Source organism: Talpa europaea, assembly GCF_964194135.1.
Source record: "Talpa europaea genome assembly, chromosome: 1".
NCBI lineage: Eukaryota > Metazoa > Chordata > Mammalia > Eulipotyphla > Talpidae > Talpa > Talpa europaea.
The window spans coordinates 3,418,893-3,436,544 of record NC_140073.1 but is presented as its reverse complement, the minus strand read 5'-3'; the positions used below and the strand labels follow the sequence as shown (position 1 = coordinate 3,436,544).

At 60.3% G+C, this 17,652-nt stretch overlaps 1 protein-coding gene across 2 annotated transcripts in view; it reads right to left on the bottom strand.

Moving 5' to 3' along the window:
* SPTBN2 (spectrin beta, non-erythrocytic 2) overlaps nucleotides 1-16,176 on the bottom strand; it is a gene marked incomplete at its 5' end in the record, with an annotated part of 28,126 nt that extends 11,950 nt beyond the window's left edge. Inside the window, 15 exons of one of the 2 annotated variants that reach the window (XM_084228552.1) lie at nucleotides 127-883; nucleotides 1,501-1,638; nucleotides 3,004-3,874; nucleotides 4,096-4,249; nucleotides 5,189-5,491; nucleotides 5,696-5,854; nucleotides 6,343-6,460; nucleotides 7,401-7,588; nucleotides 7,732-7,844; nucleotides 9,546-9,661; nucleotides 9,884-9,964; nucleotides 10,116-10,207; nucleotides 10,906-11,079; nucleotides 11,473-11,624; nucleotides 16,020-16,176. In XM_084228552.1, coding sequence (XP_084084678.1) covers nucleotides 127-883; nucleotides 1,501-1,638; nucleotides 3,004-3,874; nucleotides 4,096-4,249; nucleotides 5,189-5,491; nucleotides 5,696-5,854; nucleotides 6,343-6,460; nucleotides 7,401-7,588; nucleotides 7,732-7,844; nucleotides 9,546-9,661; nucleotides 9,884-9,964; nucleotides 10,116-10,207; nucleotides 10,906-11,079; nucleotides 11,473-11,624; nucleotides 16,020-16,176 — 3,573 coding nt within the window. Of the gene's footprint in view, nucleotides 1-126; nucleotides 884-1,500; nucleotides 1,639-3,003; nucleotides 3,875-4,095; nucleotides 4,250-5,188; nucleotides 5,492-5,695; nucleotides 5,855-6,342; nucleotides 6,461-7,400; nucleotides 7,589-7,731; nucleotides 7,845-9,545; nucleotides 9,662-9,883; nucleotides 9,965-10,115; nucleotides 10,208-10,905; nucleotides 11,080-11,472; nucleotides 11,625-13,706; nucleotides 13,885-16,019 lie in introns of those variants that run through there. The other variant, XM_084228551.1, reaches the window with a different exon arrangement.
* Nucleotides 16,177-17,652: the final 1,476 nt, after the last annotated feature.

Sequence of the window (17,652 nt, the reverse complement as noted above, 5' to 3'; positions counted from 1 at the left end):
TGTGTCCAGTCCGCTGCCTCAAGTGCCCCACCGGCTGCGGCTCTCCCCGCCCACCGCTCTCCCTCACACCCCTGCGTTCCCTTTTCTCTCTTCCTCCTGCTTGGGGCTTTGTCCCTGGGCTCTCACCTGGCTGCTGAGCACGCCCTCGGCCTGGCGAGCATCCCGCAGGAACCCCTGGAAGCCGTGGGCCTGGGCCAGACGGCCTTGCCGGCTCTCCCACATGCGGCCCAGCTCCTCCCAGCCGGTTCCCAGGGCTTCCAGTCGCTGCCGCAGGAAGAGGCACTGGGGATCGGCCTGGTCCCGGGTCACCTCCTCACCCAGGGCCCGCAGCCGGCTGTACTCGCTCTGGGCTCGCTCCACCTCTCCCCGCAGGGCCGCGTGTTGGGCCAGGAGGGCCTCTGCCTCGGGCAGGGTGGCCGGGCCCTCCTCGGAGGCCACAGCGGTCTGGGTGCGGCCCAGCCAGGCCTGGAAGTCATCCAAGCTGCGCAGGAAGTCCTGCAGCCGCCGTGCTTCGCCCAGCGACTCCTCTCGCCGCCGCATGGTGGCCCGCAGGGCCTCCCAGCCGGCCTGCACCTCTCCGAGCCGCGCGTTGATGGCCTGCGCTTGGGCAGGGTGGCCGGCCGCCAGGGCGTTTGCCTCTCGAGTCAGTTCACTGACCCGGGCAGCGATGGCCTCCAGGTCCCGCTCGGTGCCGGCCAGCTTACGCTGTAGTGCCAGCACCCCAGCCAGGTCATTGCCCAGGCCCTGGGTGGACTCGATGACCTTGGTCTTTTCTCTCATCCAGGACTGGGTCTCCGTGCACTCTAAGTGGTAGTTCTGGATGCTTAGGGCTGATGTCAGAGCTGCCTTCTTGCCGTCTGCCAGGGACTGGAATTGCCGCCACCTGAGAGCAGAGGGAGGGCCCAGTGTCTGGACTTGCTCTGCTCCCCTGCCCCCACCAGCTGTATTTGGAAGCGTCTTCCCTACTTCTCTCTCCCTTAGTATGGGCTGCCATGTGCTTCTGCTATTTTACCTATTTATTTTTTAAGATGTTATTTATTTTTGCGTAGAAGAACTGGGGTATAGGCCAGAGGTGCGGCAGGTGTGTGTGTGTGTGTGAGAAAGAGGATTCACTAGAGACAGAGTGGGGAGCACAACAGGTGGACCCACTGAAATACACTGCTGTGGGGAGCAGCTGGGTGTCAGGAGAGGTCTTCTGCACCATGTGGGTATCTCCCTGGCTGGGGATCAGACTCAGGTCATGGTGATAGTGCTGAGCCTTAACCCCTAGGCCCCCAGGGATGCCCTCTCACTTCTGCTGTTTCAAAGAGGCTGCTCCCTGTCACTCTCCTTTGACTCTTTCTAGAATAACCCTTGGCCAGGAATGCCCCTTTTCAGACTTCTTTTATTATCACCCCCAGACCACTTTCCTTCCTCATTTTAGGCTCCAGTTCTCATGCTATGGAGCCCTCTTCCAGGCCCAGTCATCTCCTGCACCCTCTCTCCCTGCCCCCACCCTACCTGTGGTTGAGCTGCTTCTGGGTGTCCACGATGCTGTCCTTGCTTGGGGGCTTGGCCTTCAGCAGCTGCTCTGCAATGTCGTTCACTGCAGTGATGCGAGCCGCGAGAGCGTTCATTTCTGGCTCCAGGGTCTCAAACCTGGAAGAGTTGGGCGTGAATGGAGGCTGCTCCTGCATGCCCAGGAGCTCTCAGTCCACATGAGGCGCCTCTGTGCCTCCTGCCTAGGAGGTGCGCATTAGCTGTGGATCAAGGGGCACCTCCCGGCCCCTCCAAAATGAGAGGAGAAGTGATCATCTCTTGAGTCGCTCAAAAAGACAGTGAAAGTTGGAGGGCAGGAATGGCCCTGGGCACTTGGCCCACCCTCGAGCAGAACCGCTCTCCTTCTGGGCTTTACACCTTGCGAGGTGACCTGGGTCTTGCCCACCTGCCTGTGTTAAGAAGTGAGCTGATAACCAAAAATACTTAAGTGGTGACAGATGCTGATACAGTGAAGTGTGACTTCCCTCAGGACATCACAGGGTCTGACAGAGCAGGGTCTACAAATGTTTTCTGCCAAGGGTCAGATTGTAAATATTTTAGGCTTTGCAGGTCCCATGGCCTCTGGCACATGCTCTATTGTTCTCAGGTAAAAAGCAGCCGTGGTGGACACTATGTAAATGAGTGACCATGGCTCTGTTCCAAAAAAGCTTTATTTACAAAAGCAGGCAGCAGTCTGGATTTGGCCCAAGGGTTGTGGTTTGCCGGCCCTGTCAAAGGATGTCTTGGAAACTAAAAATCTTTAAGTCCATTTTTAAAACCAGCAAGGAATTTAACTATAGAGTAGACCCTCGGTGACATCAAGGAGTCGCTCATTCTGTGCTGTGTGACAGTGGCATGGTGGGGCCATAAGAAAACTCCTCTCTAATGATTATAAAATTCTGTTTCTGTAAATAAAGCTACTTCATGAGTGGCTCACCAGTGTCTCTGCCCAAGAAGTTTATAACATCAAAGTCACGCAATGAAAAACTCTTTCTCAGGGACCAGCCCCTTACCACATCACGAGATAATGTGAAATACCAACTCTGGGCCAAAGGCAATCAAAACGTCTTTTTACAAAATAAAAAAGAATAAAATAAAAAATACTTTTCTGTGTTTGAGAATACTTCCTCATATTTCTTAAAGGGCAAATCCTATAGTCCATAAAAGTGAAATAATATTGGGAATAATATTGGGAATTTGCCTTTTAAAAGCAAAATCAATCAAGTGGAGCAAGAGAGGGACAATGATTGAGTCTGGGTGATGGGCATACAGGAGTTTGCTGCATAAGGTTTTCTATTTTTGAGTTTGTTAAACATTTTTTTAAACAAAACCCAGACAACTATTAAGACTCAAAGGGATGTAGCAGGAGCGAGGCGTTTGTGGCGGGACGGGCAATACAAACTCCCCACCAGGACTGCCTTCCCGCCCCCCACCTCCGCTGGTGCCCCAGCTCGCAAGGCCACTCCGGGGAGCCTGCGGACCTACCTTTGCTGCACCACCTCCAGGTCCTCCAGGCGCTCGGGCAGGGCCAGCCCGTTGAGCCACTGCTCCTTCTCTTCCACCCAGAGCCCGCAGGCCCCGGCCTCGCTGAGCATGGTGTACAGCGTCAGGGCCGCCTCCAGGGCCCGTGCCCGCTCGCCTGCCCGGGCCTGCAGCTCCTCATAGTGCCGCTCCAGGGTGGGCACCCGGCCCTGCACTTCCGGGGTCCGGCTCAGCGCAGGAGGCAGGGCCGCGGCCTGTTCCCTCAGGGCGTTCAGGGTTGGTCGGTGGCCGCGGATCTCCTCCTCCAGGGCCCGGTGCTGGCGGGCCAGAGCCTGGGTAGAGAACTCATCATGCCCGAGCTCAGGGCTGGACACCAGGCGCAGAGCGTCCACCAGCCAGGCTTCCATGTCATTCGCGTCTGCCTGGAACTGGTAGAGGCTGGCGGCCTGGGCGAGCTGCTGGGCGCGCTCCTCCGCCAGGGCCTCCAGCCGCTCCCACTGGGCTTGCAGCTCGGCGGCGCGGGCAGAGGCCTGGCCTGCCCCAGGGTGGCCCTCGGCCACTAACTGCTGGCCCTGCTCCAGGGTGAGCTTCAAGGGCCCCAGTCGGCCACTCATCTCGCCTCGCAGGGCTGTGTGCTTGTTGAGCAGGCGGAGGACGCCGGTCAGGTCCCGGCCAGTGTCGGCGGAGGCCAGCAGGTGCTGCTGCTCCCGCACCCAGGCCTCTGTCTCGCCCACCTCCCAGAGGAATCGCCAGAGACGCCGGGACTCCTCCAGGCGGGCCCGCCGCGTAGCTGCCAGCTCACACAGCGCCTCGTAGTTCTGCTCCAGGGCGGCCACCCGCTCCGACACCAGCTGCGGGTCACAGGGCTTGTACTCTGAAAAGTCACAGAGTCAGCGCTGGGAACCAGCCCCGGGCCTACAGCGCTAACCTCCCGCTGCCCGCCCACCCGGGCTGTGAATCCGCCCCTACAGGCAAGGTCACCCACCATCCATCCATCTTCTTTCCTGCTCCTGGCAGGCAGCAGGCTCGCTGCTTCTGCTCTTCGCCTTCTCCTGCCTGGCCCCTCCCTTTCCAGATCCGTCCCCCAGTCTTCACCTTTCCCAGAGTCGCAGAAGCGCAGCGCAGAGGCGCTGACCGCCCGCACCCTCTCGGCCTGCACAGCGATGTCGGCCTCCACCAGCTCGTGCAGCTGCAGCAGGTCCTCCACTCCGGCCAGGTGCTTGCCCAGGTCCTGAGACTGCAGCCGGCCCTGCGGCACACGCGGCATGCGGAGCCCGTCCAGCCGCCCGCCCCTCCAGGCGGCCCTTCCAGCCCCTCCCGCACATGTGCCGACCTCGCTCTGTTCTGGATCAAGTGCACCTTCTTTGGGCTGCCCCAGGTAAGCACGCTGCTCCCGTCTGTCAGCCCTCACCTGTGCGCAGTCACACCCGATCCGGCCTGGTGCCCGCCCCTACACACCCAGTTCCCAGCTGCGGTGCCCTCCCTCCCTCCCCTGGCCCTGGAATCTGCTCTGACCTATTGCCAGGGGCCCAGAACCACGGCCACCCGCCATCATCAGGGCCAGTTCCCAGCACCCTGCGATCCTACGCTTCTCTCCAGACCCGTCCTCATCCCCACCTCTGCCTAGGCCACCTCTTGGCTCCCGCACTGGCTGCCCACAGCACTCCTTCACATAGCAGGCAAAGCAACCCTTTTCAAAAACAAGGCGAGATTGCATTTCTCCCCCGTGAAAATGCATCACTTCCAATGCTTCGTGTTACCTGAATAAAATCCAGGTTCCTAGAGCAGGCCTACAAGGCCCTACGTGAGCGGCTGCTCCCTCCCTCTCCTCCTGCTGGCCCCTGCGTGGCCCTGCAGCCCCAGGGCCTGGGCCTACTGGCCCTTCTGCCCAGGAGCTTCTCCCCTCATCTCTCCCTGGGTGGGCTCCCTGCCCGTTCTCTCTCAGCTTCAACAGCCTCCTCTGTGGCCTTCTGGGAGCACGCACCAGCCCCAGCTCCCTCACAGGCGTGGTGCGCCCTCTTGTTTATTGAGGGGCCCCTGGGCTTTATTGTCAGTCTCCCACTGGCAGGTGAGCCCCATGAGGACAGGACCCGTTGGCTCTGTTCCCCTGTACAGAGACCAGCCGAGAAAACGTACCCCCGGAGGCCCCCACAGTGCCCGCTCACCCTCACCCGCTGTCCCCCTGTACCTTCATCTCTTCCATCCAGTCCATGAGGTAGAGCAGGTCCTGAAACACCTTCTGCACCTCCAGGTTGAGGAGGAGCCGCTCCCGCCGGGCGGCCACCATCTCCCGCAGGAAGTCCCAGAGCCGGGCCACGTTGTGCTGCCGCGCGGCGATGCGCTTGATGTCATGGTAGCGCTCGGCGGCCAGCTCGGCGGCCACGGCGTCCACCGCCTGCACCCGGCCGCTGTAGGCCACGATGTCGGTCTCGATGGCCTCGTGCTTCCGCACTGCTGCCTCCACCGCTGCCAGCTCCAGCCCAAAGTTGTCCTGGGTCGGAGGGGAGGTTGGATGGGCGGCCCTGAGCTCCCTCCAGGGCCGTCCCACCTGTCTCACCCACCCCAGCCCCTGGCCCCCGGTTCCTGGGTTTCTTAGTCTTCGTGTACGCACGATGGCTCTAGTCTCATTAGCTCCCCACCCTGCAGGGCCGTTTCTCCCCACCAGCTCGGATAGGCCAAGAACCCCCAGTTCTACCTGGGACACGAGGCGCTGGTTCTCGCTAAGCCAGGTCTCCCGCATGGCGGCCTTGCGGTCAAAGCGGGCGGCCAGCTGCTCCAGCTTCTCCTGGCGGATCAGCTCAGTGCGCAGGGCCAGCTCGCGCTCGTGCTCTGCTTTCTCCAGCCGCTCCCAGGCCTGTGAGGCGGGGACAGGGTGAGCCGACGGCCAGGGCGCTGGCTCAGGAAGCGAGGCTGGGGAGGGGTGCTGGGCAGGCGGTGAGTCGAGGGCAGCTCGGTCTAGTGGGTCTGGGGAATGTGGGCGGATGCCCGCCTGGATCCGGACGCGTGAGAAACGGGTGCCAGGAGTGCCATGAACCATGCGGCCAGGACGGAGGGGGCGGGCAGCCGTGGAAACCACTGGACCTGCCCGCGGCAGCAGGATCCTGGTAAACCTCGTTCCTCTTATCACAGGCAGAAAAAGCCAAAGTAGGGGTGTGAGTTGAGGGTGGGCCACTGAAGCGGATAAGGGCCCCGGGGTTTAATTTTATGTGAACTGTGGCAGAGAGAGAGAGTGGGGAGAGGATGTGTGGGTCGGGCCACCCCGGGGAAGGGTGTGGACAGCCAGAAGTGGAAGGGGCCAGAGCTGGGGGCTGGGGATACTGCGGGGCAGCAGGGGCTGTGGACCTTGTTGATGTCAGAGATGAGGCGGCCCTCGCGGGGGGTGTAGACCTTCTGGTTGTTGGCCCGCAGCTTGCTCTGGATGGTGAAGAGCAGCACCTCCAAGTTCCCTTTCTCGGTGAACCTGAGGCAAGAGATCAGGCTGGGTCAGAGCCAAAAGTCACTTGGGGACACAGGGACTTGTGCCCCATGTTGCGTTTCTTCTCATGCAAGCAACACGTGCCTGCTGTGCGGAAGCCGGGAAAGCAGGCAGACCCTATGCCGAGACCACTCCCCCTGCCCCCACCCCACGCCACCAGTCACCCGCGGCACTTTTGTCACCGCCACGGGGACATCTGTGGAGGGCTCCCTCCCTCCATGTTGCCAGGGCCTTCTCTATACTGACTCCTGGCTCCTGCGGCCATCTGTATTCTCTTCTACCCGTTTTCCAGATGAGAAAACTGAGGCACAGAGAGGCTTAGCCCGACAGCTGAGAGGCAGGGCCAGGAGCTGGGCTCGGGTCTCGTGCCCCGGACACTGAGTCCTTTGCTCTCCGCTGTCCAGGAGGGGCTGTGCTGTGGCCCTCTCCTTCCCTTATTTTTCGTGAGTGTCTTTTCATGTCACAAGTGCCTTCCTGGAATGTTATTTTCAGTGGCTGTCCTGTGCCTGATTTTTTCTTTTACCAAGGTCACCTTGGGGACGTCCTTGAGGCTATGTCTGTTCCATGCCAACAAGAGGCCTTTCTGAGTCAAGGGGCACACCTCAAGTCATTCCCTGGAATGCACAGGAACAGGTGTTTTCTGGCTTAAGTGTTGGTTTGGGAGCTGGAGCCTGTGACGAGACCCTGTGGCCAGCCACGACCCGCCTGTCAGGTCCCTCCTGCCCTCAGCAATCCTTTCCACAGCATGGTTTTCTTTTAAAGGCTAATCTTTTCAAAAATTTATCTTGGACCGGCTCCTGGTGCTTTGAGCTGGGGAAATGTGTCCCCGCTGCATTCATGAACTGCCAAACCTCCCCCCAAGGGCCACCCCGCTCGGCTTCCTCTGGTGTGGGCCCGGCTGCGGCAGGCCGTGGCCAGCACCTACTTGGGCGGCTTCTCCACGGTGCGGTAGGAATTGAAGGACTGAAGCTGGTTCTGGACCCCGCTCAAGGAGTTGGCCAGCTGCCGGTCGTTGAGGGTCACGATGGTCTGCTCGATCCACTGCAGCAGCTCGGAGGCCAGGGACTCGTATTTCTCCACCAGGCGCTCGGCTTCCATGGCGTGGTCCAGCACCTGCCAGACAGGGCCGTGGGGGCTCTGGCCATGGGGCCCCTGGCCCAGGCCTGCACCCCACCCTGCCCCAGCTTTAGGGGAGTAAGACCCGTAGGCTGGGCCTCCTCTGGCCTTTGTGACCACTGCCCTGTGGAGACGGGTACCTTGCCGATTCTTTTGCCTTCCACAGCCAGGGCCTTCATCTTGGAGAAGTAGTGGTAGTAAGTGGCCACGTACGTGATGATCGACTTCTCATCTGGTTGGTCCACGTTCACATCTGAGACAAAGAGCCGCTGGGTGAGGCAGAGATCAGAAACTCCCCCTCGCCTGCAACTTGACTCCCCCTATCCCCAAGACCCCCCCAGCCCTCCAAGGCAGACATTTTCCAGGGCAAAAATGGCCAATAAACCAATCGGATTTAGAAGGCACTGAGAAGCTAACCTTTCTCTTTCCCTCCTAGAAACAAGCAGAGAGATAAAAAAATCCCAGAAGCTTAAGGGGGCTTTTACACAGTGCTCCCAGCAGAAACCAAAATGAGCAATTTGGGGAAGAAAGGCAGGAAAAGAAACAGCAACCCATTTGGGAGTGAGCTTGTGTTCGTGGGCTGGAAGGTGCAAAGAAGTCAGCTGGCTCAGGGCAGCAAGATGGAAGGGGCGCACAAGCCCCCCTACCCGGGATGTTCAGAGCCACGGGTTTGTGAGCCCCAGTGGCCGGGACCAAGGCAGGGTCCCAGGGCATCTCGGGGTATGGTCCTGGCTACTTCTAACCTCAGTCCCCAGGTGCAGCTGTGGGCCCTGTAGCCAAATGAATCAGCTTCCACCACGAGGTCTCTGACTTGAAATCTCTGGGTTCTCTTAATGATGGCCTTGTCCCTACGGGAAGGCTGGGGGCTGGAAGCCCTGCCACTATCTCTGGGAACCCCCAGGCCAACAGAGGCCTTTGAAATCATCTGGCAGAGCCACAGACACTGAGCTGCATGTAATGATCTTTATCACAGCCGTGCCCCTCAGCGGCTCTCCGAGGAACCTTGTCTTTGGCCTACTGCCACCATGAGTTAGCTGTTTGTCATTCTAAACTAAGTGGAAAAGGAGCTACAGGTGGGATGGAAACCAGGAGAAGATAACCAAGATTCACGTCTGCCCAGTGAGCTAAAGGAGGGGTGGTTCCTGCAGGGAAGCTGCCCTGTCCGTTCCCCCACTTCCCTGCTGCACCGAGACTGGCTCTGCTCTCCCGGGAGGTGGCTGAGGAGTCAGGCCACCTAGAATCACCCCCAGTCCCACGGCCGCACGACCTTGGGGAAGCTGCTGAAGCTTTATGGGCCTCTCCTCCTCCCATAAACCGAGGACTGAAAGCACGCTGATTTCAAAGGTGGCATCATGAGGCCTAAGTTAATTAAAGCCTGGCAAGTGCGGTGCCAGGCACAAAGGCAGATCCCAGCGGCCAGTCTCATCAGCATTAAGATCAGAACCACAGCAGGATCAGCTGACTGTAAGGATGGTGCTTGGAGAGACATCAAGGTCGTGTAGCTTAATTTAGAACCCTAGGATTTGGGCAGAGGAATGCCCTCACAGAGCATGTGAAGCAACATTCCCATTTCAGAGACGGGGAAACTGAGCCACGCAGAGGCCAAGACCTGGCTGGAAGTTGTAGCCCTACCCATGGTGGGTCGGGCTAGAGCCCCAGCTCAGGGCTTTCTGCCACAAGGCTGCCTTTCTTCCTGCAGCTTTTTTGCAAAAGCGGTAAAATTTGCAGACCATAAAATTCACCCTTCTAAAGGATACAGTCCAGGGGTTTTGGCATATTCACAAGGCTGCCCAGCTTTCACCACTGTCTTGTTCCCAGCCATTTTCATCCTCCCCCCAGGAATCCCCACATTCACCAGCAGTTACACCCCATTCTCCCCACCCTCGGCTCCTGGCACCCCCACATCTGCCTCCTATCTTCTCCCACGGCCTCTTTTTGACATGGCTCTGCCTACCTTCAGGATCCAGCAGCTTCGTCAGGCCTAGCTCCTTCTCAGCCACGTTGAAAGCATTCTGCAGGTTGTAGTGAGCGTTACACTTCTTCAGGGACTCGAAGTCCAGCAGGTCTGGCCTGGGGGACGGGGGTACATTGAGAAGGGGTCAGGTGAGATGAGACTCTTACGAGGAAAAGTAAAGCCACTCAGTTCTTTATCCCTAAGTCCCCACCTCCAACTCCATCTTGTCCAGAACAAGCCTTCCCAAACCCTTACCCACTGCTCTGCCCCCCCATTTAAGCTCTCAATGCAGCGAGGCGCCCCCCCTACGCCCCGCCCACCATGGCCACCTCACGTACCGGTGTTTGTGCACGATGGCGTTGAAGGCCAGCCCATCTCTCCAGCTGGTGGTGAAGTTATTCACGTTGACGTTGGGGTACCTGTAGCACAGAGCAGGATAGCAGTGAGTAGGGCCAGCTCCTGGGAGGAGGGACACCTGTCTCAGCCCCCTGCTGGCAGAAAAGGGGTGCGCCCAGGGCCCGCAGCTCTGTGCCCCCGGCCTCCCTGCAGGGCCTGGCCCGGCCGCCTCACCCCGCGGTCTTCATCTGGCACCACAGCAGCAAGGCGTCCTTGGCTGACTTCTTCTCCTTGTTGTCTTCTGTTTCCACGCTGATGTCTTGGATCTAGCAGGGAAGGAAGCTGGTACTCAGCCCTTGCCAGGGGCTCGGGTGATCAGGGATATGGGGCTGTCTGGACGCCTGCATGGGGTGTAGGGGCAGCCCCTGGGGACCTTCCATCCTGGGTGAGTGAGCACGGAACACCAGGGATTTGAGGCAGGGAGGTGGGCACGCAGTTGGAGTGGAAGCCCTCAGGGAAGGGTGCGCCGGGGTGGGGAGCAGCAGCGCCGCCACAAGCACATGTTTCAAAGTTGAAGCTGACAGAGCTGGCTCAGGGCTGAGGGGAGCTGGTGTTGGGGGGTGGGGGGAGCTCTTGTGGCGTTGGGACACCGGCCTGGCTGTGCTCAGGGCGTAAGAAGGTGGCTGTTCTTTTGAGAGAGTCCAGCAGAATCGAGACAGAGGAGGGGGCTGCCAACAAGACCCCAAAGGCAGTTCTCAAACTCTTTGTAGGAGGGACTGGTCTGTAAAACCCCTAGTTCCCTCAGGGCCCACGTGGGGTCCTGTTGCCCTTGACCAGCACACAGGCCAGTCCCAGGGAGCGTGCCACTGCAGGCGGGCAGCCCTGCCCCACCTCTGCCCTGTTTGAGGACAGTGCCCATCTGGGGCCTGGTATCACAGCAACTGTGAGTTACTCCCCAAGGTCCCAGAGCCTCGATCTTTGTCCAGAGCAGCACCGGCGTGTTGGCTAACTGGGTACTGGGCACCTGGAACCGCAGGATGATGGTCCAGACCAGCCCGAGCGTCAGGCGGTGGTTTCCGTCCACAATGTCATGGGAGCCCATATTTTCCAAGTGCACTTTTTGCTCCTTCAGGAACTGCAGCGCCTTGTCCACGTTCTCCAGGCAGTGGATCCGCATGCGGCCCTTGGTCGGTTTTGGCTGGGGAGGGACAGCGGAGGCCAGGGCGTGGGACCATGGGCCAACTCCTCCCCTCCGAGCCCTCCCAGAACCCTGCTTCTCACACCTCCCCCTGGCCCTGCCTGGGAGCACAGGGCCGGCGGGGCTGGGCCCCAATTCATGGAGGCAAAGCTAAGGCTGAGGATAGGCTTGGGGCAGATTAAGATTCCCAAGGGAATTACGTGCACCCAGCGTGGGTGGGAAAGGAAATGTGTTCAATGGCACCACTGTTCCTGTTGCCACGAAGCAGCGCTCCTATTTAATCCGCGCAGCAAAGCTGCTCAAATGAAGCCGCCCCCGAAGCAGGGCTGGCCCCACCCACGGTGGTCCCTGGATGGGGCTGCTCGGGCTCCTCCTGCCCAGGGCCCAGCTCACCAGTGTCTCTCCCGAGAGCACCTCGAGGAGTCTCAGGAGGTTTCGTCCATCCCGGAGGTCGCTGTACAGGTCTCCCACCCGGCACGTCACGCGGGCCAGGTGAGAGTTCACCCACTTGGTGAAGGTTTTCTTCTGCACGGCTTCTCGCTCATCTGTGGCAGTAACAGGGGGTCGTGTCTGCCCTGCGCGCACCTGGCACCTGCTTCTAAATGCCAGTGGGTGCGCCCGTGGGAGGTGTGGGGGTGGGGACGCTGAGAGGCCAGGAGGCCAGGCTGGAATGGGGAGGGGCCCGGAAGACAGGCCGGAGAAAAACCCCTAATTCAAAAAGCTGGGGAAGCAGCAAGGTAAAGGCCAAAGATGAGAGGCAGAAAGCAGGCTTCGGGAAGAGCGCGTGAGAGAAACCAGCAGCAGGGGGCACGCAGGAGGCGCTGGGGCCAGGACCGGGCCTCTGCCATGTAACAATGTGAGTAATGCTGGGGCCGCCTCCCTCCGAGCCTCGCTTCCCTCATCTGTAAACTGGACGCGTTACTTTCGCCTTCAGTGGGTTACTGCGCTGATTAACAGAGTGCGTAGGAGCCTGCCCGGGACGGCTCCCGAGGGTTCCTGTTAGGACGGGTGCGATCTAACTGCGTGGCTCGGGACCCACGGGAGGGACGGCGGCACACAAAGGACAGGGTGTGGACAGCAATTACAGCAGCGGCTCTTCCAAGTGGTCATTAGCAGGACGTGACATTACAGAGGCTGCAGGCCTCGTGGGCCAGCTTGCTCTCCTGGGGTGGTTTAGAGGAAAGGCGGGCAACGCTACTTCTGGGGCGAGGTCATTTGATTGGCTACAAGCGGATCCAGCCCTAGCTCAGCAGCATTCCAACGCTGGGAAGGAAAACAAGACCTGGGAAGTTGGGAGCAGGGCCAACGGAGAGCCCAAGAAACAGGGTTGGGGGGGTGGGGAACAAGCCCCTCAGAGGTAGGGGCTCATCTCCAAAAAGAAGCCAAGAAACCAAGTCCTCCTGGCTGGTCCCCAGGGGGAGCTGCGGCTGAAGGGATGCTGTCAGGCTCCAGGGAGAACTAGACTCTTGCAACGTTCTCAGGACTGGGCTGGGGAGGTGGCTTGGGCTTAGGAAGCTGCTCCAGGCACTGGTTTCTGCCAGTTCCCCACGGAGGAGCCTGTGAGAGGACCCATCCGGAAGAGTCACCTCTGTTTCTATCTCAGCGCCCGCATCTCAAAAACTAAAAGGACTCACCCCTTAATCTCACATTCCTACGCACCTCACCCATAAAACTCAGCGGCACGCCCATGTCTGGTCCTGTCTTTCTTACCCCAGCCCTGAGCCTGGGCCAAGCCCGCGTTCTACCAGGGCAGGGGTGGCCCGATGCTATGCAGCACTTGTGGAAGCAGCCAGGGTGCCTGCGGTCCCCTAGTCAGGTCCGCGGGCCTGCCCGCCTCAGGATGGCCCGGAGCATCGGCCCCAGCTGGACCCAGGGGGGCCCCCCTGATGCTGGGCACACAGGGCGAGGCCATATTGGCACACAAGGGGAACACACGGGGAAGATGTGGGAAGAACAGTCGGCAGGAGGAAAGTGTGCACAGCCGGGACCACAACGGGGTCTAGGGTCACAAAGCATCGATAACATCTACCCCCTCCCCCCGAAAACCAGCGGCTCCCAGAAATACCCGGGGACACCGGTGTGCGGAAAAACACACGCCAGCTCAGACCCCCAGCTGTCCGCTCCAGCTCACTCTGCCACACTCTGGTTTCCACACACACTGCCTCGCACACTTACACTCGCGTGGGAACCTGGGGCATCACTGACGCCCCAGGACCCTCGGCCTCCTGGCTTACTCGCCTCTTCTCCTCCCCGACCATCCCGGCGGGCGCTTCCCCTCCAAACCCACCCAAATGGGACTGCCTTGGCGGGACAGCACCCCCATCCACTGACACCGGACTCCGCTTTTTGGGGCCTCAGGGCTTGTGGTCCTGACCTTTGGGTGGGTACCACACAGGTCTCTGCACCCAGGGGGGTACCAGGCTGGCAGGGGCACCGGGCCCCCCATAGTCCCTACCGGCAGGCCCCAGATTCCCCCATCCAAGTATTTCCTGGCCACTCGTAATTACTCCCGCGTCCACTGTCTCCCGGCCCAGCCATCGGAGTTAGAGGATGTCCCAGGCCTGGGCTGTGCCCTGCTCCGCTCCCGCGCCCCCAGGCCCCTTCTACCCCCCACCTCCCCGGCTCACCTTGAAGCTGTTTGAAGCGTCCTTCCAGCACGCTGGCGTGCTGAGCGGGGTTGATGAAGGCAGCTGGGGAGAGCAGGAGGCCCCCGGGGCTCTGGGGCCCCTCCACCGCCTCATAGTAAAACTCGCCAGCCCCGTTCAGGCCGGGCCCATGCCCCCTGCTCACGCCGTTCCCATTCATGCTGCCTGCCGCCGCCTACACGGCCCGGGGCCCAGCGTCCATGCTCTGCCCGCGCACGCGGGCTGGGCGGCAAAGTTCTGCTCCCCTGGAGCCTGGGATCCCGAGAGGCCGGGGTCCCCCGTAGGGTGAGGGGGGAGGTTCAAGGATAGTAGAAGTTTCAAGGAGCGGGACAAGGAGTTTCAGGATGTGTGAACGCCGGGACAAGTCAGCCTGGCACACCTGGCTGTGCGAGAGGAGACCCAGCAGCTCCAGACAAACAGGTCTGACGGAGCCGGGGGAGGGGCGGGAGGCGGAGCGGCCGGCTGGGGCAGGGCCAGGCCCCGGGGGCGGAGGAGGGAACCTCCAGTGCTTTAGAGACCTGCCCATCAGGCCCCAGCCACCTAAGCGTCCAGCAGAGCCACAGAAAGAGGGGGCGCCCACAGCCAGCTCCAGTTTCCAGAGGTCTGCAGGTGTGCAGACAAGTGGCCGGGGAGGTCCCCCTCAGGACATGCTTTGATCCCCAGCTCAGAGAGCACAGAAAGAGGAAGGTTGGAAGCCTGGAGGCCAGCTCAGCCCTCCGGCCAGCACTGCTGGGTGTTTCCTTATCTGTGGAAGAAGAGTTTTCCTCCTGCTTGTCCCGATCACCTTCCCTGCCGGCTCCTTGCCTGCCGCCGGACCCACCAGGCCCCCCATGCAACCCCGCTGGGCTGGGGTTCCCTTCCCAGCTCCCTGTGTCACTTACAGCCTGCTCAGCCCCTCCCAGTTTCGTGCATACAGCACGACAGGCCCCGCCCCTGTGAGGCCCCTATGGACAGACCTCTTCCCCAGAGCCCGATCCAGGCGGGAGAGCAGGCGACCTGCGACCTGCGTGCTGTCCAGGGGGCACACGTGGTGCATGTGAAGACATCCTGACAGTTCTAGCGGCTGCACGCACCCCGAATCAGGGTGTGAGGGAAACTCCATAACTCACACCTGTTCCTGTCTGATGGGAGTGTGTCACCAGCCACGCTGAGGACCCGACCAGGACAGAGAGGCCCAGGAAGAAGTGATAAGGGACTCCCAGAAACGAGGGCCACAACGGGGCTCCTCAAGCTGTTGTCCTCACACTGCTACCAGGCTGGCTGGAAAGAATTTCCTGGAAAGTTTTTCAAAAGTCCTGACTTCAAAACCATACAGCCCAAGACTAAGTCAGTGTGTCCAGGATGGTGCTTGGGAACCTGTATTTCTAAAAACGCCCCTGGGTGATCCTGTAAAAAGTGAGTCCAGCTTTGGGAGCCAGTTCCCTCAGTGTGGCCCTTCTCCCGGTGCCACTCTGCCCTTGCCAGGGGCACTGCCCCTAGGAGAGAGTGCTGTGATCTCTCCTTCTGCACTGGGCTGGGAGGTGGGCAGGTCAGTGGAAAAGACCAGGGTGAGATGGAGGAGGGAAGCCAAGCTGGGTGGGTGGCCTTGGGGTGAGTGGGTGACTCAGCCCCACGCCAGCCGCTGGTGGTGTCAGGTGGCAGCCACTCTCTTGTTGCCATGGTAACCCCTCCCCAGCACGCCGGGAGGCCGTCTGACGGGTTTGTTTGTACTCAGAGCTGCTGATGGGGTGAGCCTGGGGCCGTAGGGGAGGGCAGGGGCCAGGCTGGCAGGTGGAGAGCAAACCTCAGGATGGCTGGCTGCGGAAACCAGCGGGGGGCAGAGAAAACCTGCTGCGGGCACTGGTAGATGACAGGACGGGAGGAGCAGGCAGGTGGAAGGCACAGGTGTGGGGGTGCAGGGGATAATGGACTGGGAGGGAGAACAGGTAAGAGAGAGGACAGTGGAGATCAAGGACTAGGAAGGGGGGTCAAAAGTAAGGGGAGGTCAAAAGTAAGGGGAGACGGAACAGTACAAGAATTGGGGAGCAGGACTGAGGGGCGAGGCTGGGAAGTGAGTCAGAGGGACAGAGTGAGTCCAGGGTAGCTCGACTTCGCTGTGCTTGGGGAGCAGGAGGCGGGGGTGTTCTGGATTGCAGGACATTTGTGGCTGAGGTTGAGGATGGAGTTGGGGGCCGGGGGCTTGGTCAGGGGATCCGGCTTAGAAAGAGCATTGGTCTTGCCGTGAAGTCACAGGATCCTGCATGCTAAGCTCCTGTCCCCAGTGCCCCGCATCACCTGGGCCTCCCCTGATCTCACCTGCCAGGGCCTTAATGCGAGATCTCTCGAAGAGGCGGGCGGAGCTGCTGTCATTGTCCCAGTCCGAGTCAGGCAGGTCCCAGCGGTTGTTGATGTCGCTGTACTGGCCCTGGATCTCCAAGCTGTCGAAGTCCGTGGGCGACAGGGTGCTGCTCATGGTGGTGGGTGGCTGCCTGCTCCTGCCAGGGAGAACGTGGCCGTGAGGGGCACCTCGGGGCCACCACGCCTCCACCCCAGGCCCTCCTATTCTAGATCAGCTCCAGTCCCCTATGGATAACGTGTGGTGGGTCTTTTTTTGGCTATGGAAGTCAGCCCCCAGGGGAGGGGAAGCCACGGTGGGGAAGCAGAAGGGCAGCAGAAAGGTGGCAGCATCACAAGTTGACAGAGAGGACAGGAAGGCGTCCAGGGTCTCGGGGCAGAGAGGGACAGTGGGCAGAGCTGGGGCTGCGAGTGGAATGGGCTCCAGCGTGGTTCAGAACGGCAGTGTATAAACCAGGGTAAGGCAGGAAGCCGGCCTGGAGCGCTGGGGCCAACAATGAGTAGAAACCAGTTCTTTCATTCCCAGTTCCACACACGGGCCTCCGGCCCTACGCCAGGCAAGGTGGCATCCTATAGCTTGGAGGCGATTTGAGATGGACTCAGCTCCGACTCTCAAGCTAGGATGCATCTGTGATGCGCCAGGAAGGCTGTGGCCGGCGCAGGCAAGTCTGGATGGTGAGCTCGGGCGTTTGGGGAGGGCAAGGGCGGCTCTCTCCCTGTTGGCTACAGGAGGAGTTGAGCGGTGCGGGGTATGTGTCCGCTGTGATGTGTCCCGTCCTTTACACGCACACCTTGTCACATCCCCCGGGGCCGAGAATCCATCGCCACCCTCATTTCATAGATGAGGAAGGGGCATGGTGGGGGTTAAGTCACCCCAAAACCATGGCAGTGGAAGGAGCAGAACTGGGTGTTAAAGTCAGGTTCCTGCAGACTCCATGGAACAGTGTCTTAGTCACAACATTTACATGTTCCTCCAACTTCTTGGAGTCCCTTGGAGCACCTGAGAGAGGAGCACCCTTCACGCCCTTCCTGGGCCAGGCTGCCCGCCCTACTCACAGCTCTAAGTCATGCAGAGGCTGCCTTTCTCAGAACTAGCAGAGGAGCTTCAGGTTAGCTGCTAGGGATGAGACACACACACACACACACACACACACACACACGACCTCAGCAGTCCAAAGTTCTCATGTAATTTGGCAATCAACAGCCATTCCGGGGAACAGAGGGGGCTAGGCCTGTGAGTTCATCAGAACTTCAAATTGTGCACCTCCCCTTTCCCCAGGGCCTCTCCAACACAAAGACACGCTAACCCTGAGCGTCCCCTCCTAGGGTCAGGGCTTGATGGCGCCCTGTCTGGTTCTGGAGGTGTGGAGAACCTCCGTGTGCCTCTGGGAAGGAGGAAGGGGAAGGGGGTGAGCTGTGGACGGGAGGCAGGTGTGTCCCGTGGACACACAAAGGCTCAACTTGCTCTGGTCGTTAACTGGCTCTGTGAAGCGCGACCCATGTGGAGGTCAGCACAGTCAGCCCCTCCTCTTTCTCCTGAAGAGAAAAGGCTCCCAGGATTGCCACGGGAGTTGTGCTTGAGGGGTGCGGGGGA